General features: G+C 50.7%; 2 protein-coding genes across 2 annotated transcripts in view; one reads left to right on the forward strand and one right to left on the reverse strand.

Annotated features, from left to right (window-relative positions):
* Nucleotides 1–9,656, reverse strand: part of LOC106813244 (RNA polymerase-associated protein LEO1-like) — a 19,319-nt gene extending 9,663 nt beyond the window's left edge. Inside the window, 12 exon segments of the mRNA XM_014817334.1 lie at nt 1,051–1,148; nt 1,151–1,194; nt 2,464–2,598; nt 4,434–4,528; nt 5,115–5,199; nt 5,686–5,834; nt 6,216–6,307; nt 6,507–6,581; nt 6,791–7,021; nt 7,448–7,798; nt 8,124–8,336; nt 9,551–9,656. Coding sequence (XP_014672820.1) covers nt 1,051–1,148; nt 1,151–1,194; nt 2,464–2,598; nt 4,434–4,528; nt 5,115–5,199; nt 5,686–5,834; nt 6,216–6,307; nt 6,507–6,581; nt 6,791–7,021; nt 7,448–7,798; nt 8,124–8,336; nt 9,551–9,611 — 1,629 coding nt within the window. The 5' untranslated portion in view covers nt 9,612–9,656.
* A 131-nt stretch (nt 9,657–9,787) lies between these two features.
* LOC106813243 (U6 snRNA-associated Sm-like protein LSm7) overlaps nt 9,788–10,200 on the forward strand; it is a 19,588-nt gene continuing 19,175 nt past the window's right edge. Inside the window, exon 1 of the mRNA XM_014817333.1 lies at nt 9,788–9,825. Coding sequence (XP_014672819.1) covers nt 9,814–9,825 — 12 coding nt within the window. The 5' untranslated portion in view covers nt 9,788–9,813. The remainder of the gene's footprint in view (nt 9,826–10,200) is intronic.

The following is a 10,200-nucleotide window of genomic DNA, read 5'->3' on the forward strand; positions in this document are numbered from 1 at the left end:
TGTTTGCCTCCCTTCTATCGCCTCCCTTGTTGCCTCCCTTCTATCGCCTCCCTTGTTGCCTCCCTTCTATCGCCTCCCTTGTTGCCTCCCTTCTATCGCCTCCCTTGTTGCCTCCCTTCTATCGCTCCCTTGTGCCTTCGCTTCTATCGCGCTCCCTTGTTGCCTCCCCTTCTAATCGCCTCCGCTTCTGGTTGCTCCCTTCTATCGCCTCCCTTCTAGTTGCCATCCCTTCTAGTCGCCTCCCTTGTTGCCTCCCTATCTATTGCCTCCTTCTATCGCCTCCCTTCATGATCGCACTCCCTTGTTGCCCTCCCTTCTATCGCCTCCCTTCTATTCGCCTCCCTTCTATCGCTCCCTTGTTGCCTCCCTTCTATCCTCCTTGTTGCCTCCCTTCTTATCGCCTCCCTTGTTGCCCTCCCTTCTATCGCCTCCTTTGCTTGCCTGCCCTCTCTATCGCCCTCCCTCTGTTGCCTCCCTTCTATCGCCTCCCTTCTATCGCCTCCTTGTTGCCTCCCTTTCTATCGCCCCCTGTGTGCTCCCTTCCTATCGCATCCCTTCTATCGCCTCCCTTGTTGCCTCCCTGTCTAGTCGCCTTTCCCTGTGTGCCTCCCTTCTATCGCCTCCCTTCTATCGCCTCCCTTCTGTTGCCTCCCTTCTATCGCCTCCCTTGTTGCCTCCCTTCTATCGCCTCCCTTCTATCGCCTCCCTTGTTGCCTCCCTTCTATCGCCTCCCTGTTGCCTCCCTGCTATCGCCTCTTGTTGCCTCCCTTCTATCGCCTCCCTTCTACGCCGTCCTTCTCCCGGCTGACATGCCCACGCGGATGAACGTACGCCCAATACGCCATGACATGCGCACGCACGCATGAACACGCCATGTGCATGCACGTACGCGGCTGCACGCACGCATATACGTACGCGGGCTGCACGCACGCCGGCTGCACGCACGCGGCTGCACTTTACGCGGCCTGTACGTTGCCACGTGCTGATGACAGATTCTAACATGCCTCCCGCTGCATCCGCTGCAAACAATGCGGCTGCGAATGCGCAGACCTTGATCATCTCGTTGCGCATTGTGACTTCAGGATCGAGTCCAGAAATCGGAACAATCTTGATTTTCTGCGTCTTGAGTAGCGGTCGAGCCAAGAGAACAGCGTCATCTTCTTGTGAGTCGCCGCTGTCGCGTCGGAGTGTGGCCTGAAACAAAAACGCAGGTTACACGACAAAACAAGAGCAATGTAGAAGAGCGTAACAGAAATCCCCCCCTAGCTTGCTGCGTAACACCCAATATAAGTTTGGATGAAATCGATCAGAATATGACAAAAAAAAGATCCAGGATTTTTTTTGATAGGATTTTGAATGCGTTCGAAGTCTTCCCCACAACAACAACAATTTCATTTTAAATCCTGGTCCAGATCTGGATCCAGATCACCACCAAAATCTAATTGAATTGTTGTTGGCTCAAGACCAACCCATCCAAAAATATTTCATCAAAATCCGTCCGTAACTTTTGAGATATCCTGTTGACAGACAAACCAAAACAACAAACACACAAACGAACTACCAGGCGGTAAAAATACTAACCTCCTTTTGCGGAGGTAATTACACGGAGTCGTCTGATGAAACCCGCGGAGTTATAACATTTCCAGCTGCGCTGAGTCGTTCAGTGAAGCACGCAGTATTCGACGATCGACGACGATCCATTATTTATATCGATTAATCGTTTTAATTCGGTTTGACTTGGCAACCCGCCATACATGAAAGCAGACAACAATTGCATGACCATGCCGAAATGTGGGCAAAGGCAGAGCTCGTCAACGATCCATTGCCCCCAGGGGCAATGACGCGATATGAGATGTCACTTCCACGATGGACACATGACATCGCTTTTCATCGCTAAGATTGCAGTGACAAGATTGCAATGTCAAGATGATTGTGACAAGATTGTGTTGCCAATATAGCAGTGTCAAGATAGCAGCTTGACCAAGAATAGCAGTACAAGATAGCCGTACCAAGATAGCAGTGTGAGATAGCGAGTACCAAAGATAGCAGTGTGAAGATAGCAGTACCCAAGGATAGCAGTACCAAGATTTTAGCAGTACCAAGATAGCAGCTGTTGAAAGATTAGCAGTACCAAGATTAGCAGTACCAAGATAGCAGTTGTGAATGATAGCAGCTTACCAAGAATAGCAGTACAAGATAGCAGTACCAAGATAGGCAGTGGGAAGATAGCAGTACCAAGCATAGCAGCTACCAAGATAGCAGTACCAAGATAGCAGCCTTACCCCAACCCCCAAAAAACAAAAAAAAAAAAAAAAAAAAAAAAAAAAAAAAAAAAAAAAAAAAAACCCCCAAACCCACCAAAAAAAAAAAAACCCAAATGATAGCAGGACCAAGTAGCAGTCGTGAAGATAGCCAGTAGGCCAAGATGCAGTATCAATATGACAGTGTCAACTTTTAGCGTACCTGAATGTAAGCTTGGTCTTGAAGACTCCCTGGCCCTGGAGACCGGTGCCCTGCCGCACAAACAGGTGATGGTGGTCACCTTGGATGAATGTCTTGTGAATGTCAAACACCTCCGAGCCCAGGTGCAAGGACATGCTGCAACAGTGAAGGCAGAGACGGCAAGGTGACAGAGAGACGGCAGGTGAGGAAGAGGACAACAGGTGAGGAGAGACGGGCAGTGTGACGGAGAGCACGAGGTGAGGAGAGACGGCAGGTGAGGAGAGACGGCAGGCTGAGGAGAGACGGCAGGTGAGGAGAGACGGCAGGTGAAGACGGCAGTAGAGCGAGAGACGACAGGTGAGGAGAGATGACAGGTGAAGAGAGATGACAGGTGAGGAGACGACAGGTGAGGAGAGACAGGAGAGACGACAGGTAAGGAGAGACGTCAGGTAGGAGAGACGCGCAGGGTGAGCGAGAGACGACAGGTGAGGAGAGACGACTAGGTGAGGAGAAGTACGACAGGTGAGCGAGAGAACGGCAGGAGGCAGAGGACGGCAGGTGCAGGAGGAGACGCAGCGTTGAGGAGAGACGGCGGTAAGGAGAGACGGCCAGGTGGGAGAGACGACAGGTGCGAAGGAGCAGACGGCAGGTGAGGAGAGACGACAGGTGAGGAGAGACGACAGGTGAGGAGAGACGGCAGGTGAGGAGACAGGAGAGACGACAGGTGAGGAGAGACGACAGGTGAGGAGAGAACTGCACAGTGAGCGAGAGACGACAGGTGAGGAGAGACGGCAGCGGAGGCAGAGACGACAGTGAGGAGAGACGACAGGTGAGAGCAGACGACAGCTGGAGGAGAGCGGCAGCGTGAGGAGAGACGCACGGTGAGAGAGACGGCATGGTGAGCGAAAGCCACGACAGGTGAGGAGAGACGGCAGCGTGAGGAGAGACGGCCAGGTGAGGAGAGACGACAGGTGAGGGAGAGACGACAGGTGGAGCGAGAGCGACAGGTGAGGAGAGACGACAGGTGGAGGAAGGGCGGGGGGCGGGGGGGCAGTGACAGGAGAGATGGACAGGTGAGGAGAGACGACAGGTGAGGAGAGACAGGAGAGACGACAGTATGGAGAACTGACAGCGGTGAGGAAAAGACGGCAGGTGAGGAGAGACAGGAGAGACGGCAGGTGAAAAGAGCAGCGGCAGGTCGAGCGAGAGACGCGCAGGTGAGGAGATGACGGCAGCGTGAGCGAGAGACGACAGTGAGGAGAGACGCAGGTGATGGAGGAGACGACAGGTTGATGGAGAGACAGGAGAGACGGCATGTGAGCGCAGAGACGGCAGGTGAGGAGAGACGACAGGTGCAGGAGAGACGACAGGTGAGAGAGACGACAGGTGGAGGAGAGCACACAGGTGTGAAAATAAAAAAATAAAAAAACAAATAAGAAAATAAATACAACGAGAGCAGGAGCAGACGACAGTGTGAGGAGAGACGACAGGTGCAGGAGAGACGACAGTGAGAGAGACGTACAGGTGCACGAGTAGACGACAGTGAGGAGGACGACAGGTGAGAGAGAGACAGGTGAGGAGAGACGACAGGCTGAGGAGAGACGGCAGGTGAGGAGAGACGACAGCCTGAGGGAGAGACGGCAGGTGAGGGTGCACACCTCACTGCTCCGCCAACGAGAATGCAGCATCGTGTCATCTCGTAGCAAAGATTTTTAGCTGCCATAACAATTCACGTTTCTCGTAAACGTTGCAAAAGTACCATGCATGTTTTCTTTTCTCGCAAACGTCGAAAAAGCGCTACACGCATTTTTTCTCGTAAATGTTGCGAAAGTGCCAAGCGTAATTTCTCTCCTAAATGTCATGAAAGCGCCAAGCGAATTTTTTCTCGTTAATGCAGTGCAAGCATCAAGCATGTTTCATGTCCGGAATGCCGTACAAGACCCAAGAGCAGGGTTTTTTAAACGCGTGCGTGACATCAGACGATCACTCACCTTCCATCCGACCAGCGCACGACTCTGGTGTTGCTCTGCTTGACGGTGTTGCCATCAGCATCCGTGCCGTTTCTCCAACGAATCGTGTTCTCCACCTGCCATGACAACACACGCACATTAACGTACATCCGCATTGACGCAATGCCTACACAACGTACAATGGCACTTTTTGTCAAGCTGTTGCACTTTCGTCGATCACTAGCGATAACTTATTCGCTCAAGATTTGACGAGATGACATTTTAACAGTTGAGTCATGCTAACAGATTAATGAGCAGTAATCATTAATGATGCTTCAGACAGCCAGGCGCGGCACAGAGCAGGCAACACTCACACAGAGTAGCAACCCATCAAGAACATAGGAAGTAGAAGCGTAGTAGTATAGTAGTGGTAGGAGAGTAGGAACCCCAGCTGAAGCGCATGTATTTTTGTCGACGACCACTGAGCCCGAAAACATTTCCCCCGGGGTAAAGATAAACAGGCTCAGGGTCTGGGTCACTCTTCTTTTTGACAAACGTAGAGGGAGGTTAATTGTCTCATTATCGAGTTTGTTCCAGATTTGATCATCAGCAGGATGGTTTCCGCTGCTAGGTCTGTGATGGTGGAATGTGGACAGTGTGTTAAGTCCAGAGCAGCAGACCTGCAAGTCGATCTAACATTATCTACGGGGATATATACGGAACCTTGAGTTTGAGACGGGCTCTGCCTTCCTCGTCTAGCACTTCATCCTCATCAATCTCGTCCTCATACGTTGACGGATCAAATGGCCTGTAACATCGATTGGAAGGTGAGATCAATCGGCTAGTATTGAGTGCATAACACCAAGCATGTAAATATATCCAGTGGGTAACAACACCAAACATGTAAGATCACTTGGGTAGATGAAACAGAGACCCCACCTCCCCCTCTCTCTATCTTTACCTCTTGTTTTATCTGTTTCTCTCTCACATTCTCTTTTTCTCGGACTCTCTCTCCTTCTCCCCCTCTATCTCTCTCTCTCTCTCTCTCTCTCTCTCTCTCTCTCTCTCTCTCTCTCTCTCTCTATCTATCTCCCCCGTCTCTCTCACTCTCCCTTTCTCTATCTATCTCCCCCGTCTCTCTCTCTCTCTCTCTCTCTCTCTCGCTCTCGCTCTCTCTTTCTCTATCTACCTCCCCCGTCTCTCTCACTCTCCCTTTCTCTATCTATCTCCCCCGCCCCTCTCTCTCTCTCTCTCTCCCTCTCTCATGCAGAGTCACGCCGGGGGGCCATCATACCTCACTTCTATGCTCAGGAAGTTGGGCATCTTGACAAAGTGCATCTGGTTGCCGAGGTCCTGGGAGATCTTTGGCATCTCCACCTCTATCTGTGTTTCCTTCTCCTCCTCTGGTTCTGCAGGTTCCTCCTCAAGCTGGTAGGGATTGTCCTGGAAACAACACGACCTCATGAACATAGCAACGCGCTAGAAAGCCACAAACAACATAACCTCATGAACATATCATCGCATCATAATGCCACAAACAACACGACACCGTGACCATATCAACGCATCAGAAAGTCACGAACATCATGACACCGTGAACATATCAACTCACTGATAATGTGGCGTCAACTATCTTTGCCAACGACCAATGGTAACGAATCCAATTGAACGGCACCCAGGAGTCCTAATCCCAACCTATTGTTCACGAAAATTATGTATCCACTAATAGGATTATCACTTATCAGTTGTTACTAATCTATCTAATCACTAATCTAATTACTAATCGTGTTTGCTATGCGACAGCTATGTTGATCTGACTCATACCATCGGCTGCTCTTCTGTTGGCTTTCCTTGCGTCTCATCCTCAGAGCTGATGTCTCCGACGTCGCCGAACATGTCATCTTGTTTCGCGCCTTCTGTAACCATGGTAACACGTCAACGCATCTGTACTCTCCCAGGTTTCGTATGCAGTGCGACAACAGACGTGAAAGCGTGGGAGCGATCGACGATGAAATGCGCAGGTTTTATCACACCTTTGCTCGCAGTAACTGTCAATTCAAGTGCATCATCATGCACAATTTGCACAACCTCCAAAAAAACTTAACGAGTGCTTACCCTTTTCTTCCTTATTTGCATCTTCGTCACTGTCGCTGCCAAACAGCTGCTGCTTCTTTTTCTTGATGACCACACCTTTAAATACAGATCATTAATAATACATGATGGGTATCATCCACGAACACAACAATCATCAGAGAAGATATATCCACATATAGATATCCACAGATAATGATACATATTGCCATAGACCATCGCCATCACCAACACCATCACCATCATCATCATCATCATCACCATCACCATCACCATCATCATCATCATCATCATCATCATATACGTACTCGGTGACTCTCCGCCGCTCTCGGCTCCTGACAGCGGTGACGGCTGCGCTGCGACGGGCGACGCCGATCCAGACCGTGACCCTGACCTCGATCGTGACCCAGACCTCGACCTTGACCCCGACCTTGACCGCGATCTAGAGCGTGCCGCGCGGTCGGGCGAGCCAGCTTCTGAGCCGGAGCGACTTCTAACCGATCTGGCTTCTGAGCCCGATCGACTCCTAGGCGAGCCCGCTGGAAGAGAACGATCACTTGTTGTTAGTGTTCGTCGGGCGGGAAATTGCACTCTATTCTGAACGTGCCGTCGTATTTACCCGCGCGTGCCACGTGCTGTTAAAACTTGCCGGAAGCTAGTAATTGCAGTCTAGTAAGAAACATCGACATCGACCAAAACCTGGGGCCTGTCGTCAGAAACAGCACATATAGCTAGGACATCACAACGCTAAAATCGCACAACTTTTGACGTGAAGTGCACTGTAAAAGCGGTGACATTTTAGACTTACGATAATTCATAACTATTAACGACGTTTCTGGCAACGAATCTCCGACATTCCCCCCATCACAGGAATCGAAATCATCGTCGTGGGTATCGTCGACGTTAAATTCTCCCCGCTACATTCGGTAGCGCCCCCTGGCGTCGCGCACCGGCCGACTACTTACCCTGCGGTGATGCAGAGGGCGCCGGTGAGCCGGGCGCCGATCCCCCGGACCCGTCCTTCGCTCCCTCGTCAATCTCCATCGCGGGAGAGCCGGAAGATCCGACCCCGCTGCGAGGCGTGCCGGGACGCGAATCCCCGGACGCGCTCCCGGGGGATGCCGGTCGCGATCCGCCGTCGTCCGATCCCGCGGGGCTGCGAGGCGAGCCCGGTGAGGCGTCCGACCCCACGGGGGTCGCGACGCGAGAGCCGCCCGACCCTCCGCTGTGCGGGGACGCCGCGGGGGAAGCAGATCCCGCATGGGAAGCTTCCCTGTCGCTCCCCGCTCGGCTGTGTGGCGAGCTGCCGCCAGAACCTGTCGTGTGAAAACAGGTGACGCGAGCGATCGTCAGATCGTAAGATCGTAAGATGATGTTAACACTGCACACTAGTGACACTACCTTATTAACATAACATCAGACCAGTGACTTAGCTACAGTTACGAGCAACTTTGGTAACTTCACTATTATGACATTAAAGTGAAAATAAAAGCATCAAAACATTTCACGCTGATTACAGATCACTAAATTCGTAAACTCACTAACGAAAAAACTTGCAAATCGCAGCGATGCGGGGAGCGTTTCCACCACAAACAACCCGTGGCGTATCTATCATCGCAGCGCGTCCCTACGCTCACTCACCAGACTCCGACCCACTTCGCGGCGACCCCTGAGCTGACCCCGACCCGCTCCGTGGCGACCCAGGACTGGAGCCGCTGTGACCCTGTGACCTGGGGGTCGACCCACTTGCTGCTGACCCCGCACCGCTCATTGGTGAGCCGGGAGGTGAGGGGTTGTCGCCGCTGTGACCCGCAGCCGCGGACGATTGCGAGCCGGGTGAGCCGACGTCGGAACCTGAGCATAAATTAATTTCATAGATAATATACAAAATCATGACAGGGAAAGATAAACTTGAACCCAAACACTTTCTTTTGTCCAGCCTCAACAACATCACTAAGAGGAAATAACATAAAATTATATAAACAACGGTCCAGACTCCACGTGCGACAAAACCTTTTGGCCGTGGCTACGCGACCGGTTTTGAACGAGGAGCCGCTAGGCTACGCGTCCGGACATCTATCTCACACAGTGATCTTGCAACACGTACACGCATGATTGCGCAACAGGACGCTCTGCTGATTGCCGAGTGTGTGTGTGTGTGTGTGCGTGAAAGAGAGAGAGAGAGAGAGCGGGAATCAGTATGTGTGTGTGTATGTGTGTGAGAGAGAGAGAGAGAGAGAGAGAGAGAGAGAAAGAAAGAGCTAGAGAGAGAGAGAGAGAGCTGTGCATGTGTGTGTGTGAAAGAGAGAGAGCAAGAGAGGACAGATGAAAGAATAGATGGAAGCAGTGCATATATTGTATATTTACGGCAATCAGCAGAGCGTTTCATTGCGCAACCATGCGTGCATGTACACAAGTCGCGCGATCACTGTGTGAGTGGATGTCCGGATGCGTAGCCTGAAGGCTAGGCGACCGGTTCCGGACGCGTAGCCACTGCAAAACTTTTTCAGCCAGAGAGTGATGCAACACTGGAATAAACTGCCACAAAGTGCAGTTGCAGCTACCACAACTAACAAATTTAAGGCCAGAATCGACCGATTCATGAAATCGCCGGATATGGGTGACACAGGCTAGGCCTATTACGGTATTAGTATTACTACCTACCCATTATCCCTAAGTGGCTTAACTACCGCGTACCGGTAACTAACTAGGGCCTACTAACTAGAATACACGATACGAATGCTGTGATTAGCAAGCTCTACACGAGTCTGAAATAGACTGCGTACATGATTCTACAGGGAGCTTTGATTTTGAAGATTGAACCGCAGTGTCAGTACAGTGTCTAGAGGTTGGTCTAAGAATCTAACCCTTATCTGTGACAAACCGTGGCGTTGTCAACAAACAAACCACGACTCTGTGAGAGTGCAGAGAATAACATTAACAGTGCTGGGTGAGACTTACTGGGATAAGACAGATCACTGTGGGTCAGACAAAAATACGTAAATCTAATTATAAAGCCAATAATTTCCAACACAGCATAGCTACGGGTCGCTATTTCATTGCGTTACCTTCACCCTCGCCATCTGAATGAGACCGGTGATCATCACCATTGCTTTCTCTGTCCGCCATGACTACCTCTTTGTGGAGATAATAAAGTGTATTGCCGACTGTAGAAAAACCGCAAACACGTACGTAGACAAATCACGATCACAACAAATAATAATTATTATAATTTTCCCATGTATTTATTATTCAACTAAATATCGTACTATATGGTCAAATTATGTTAGCCGTCACATGTATCTGTGCACGTATTAGCGGCGATTTCAACATGGCGCAAGAAGTAAGTTCAAAGATATTATGACATTTTATGTTATGATGATTGACGCTGTGTTTACATCTAGTTTGCATTTTTTAGAAATGAATTTTTAATATTTGTTCGTGTGACAACATCTAACAGCTAATTTCGCCAAGCCCGTTCCCTTGGCTGTGGTTTCGCTAGATAGTAGATAGATAGATAGATGCTTCAATCATACTGGTACCAGAGGCGTGTTCAGAGGCGTGTTCAGGAGACCGAACGCTCGCGAGCGCTCGCGAGCGCTCGCCTTCTGAACGACACTGCGCTCGCGAGCATAACACGCCTCAGGAGAGCGAGCGCTCGACGAACGAACGCAGCGCCTCCTGAACGACACACGAGCGCTCGCTGTGCGCTCGCTTG

The sequence above is a fragment of the Priapulus caudatus genome, unplaced genomic scaffold (assembly GCF_000485595.1).
Source record: "Priapulus caudatus unplaced genomic scaffold, Priapulus_caudatus-5.0.1 Scaffold744, whole genome shotgun sequence".
NCBI classification, from domain to species: Eukaryota; Metazoa; Priapulida; class Priapulimorpha; order Priapulimorphida; family Priapulidae; genus Priapulus; species Priapulus caudatus.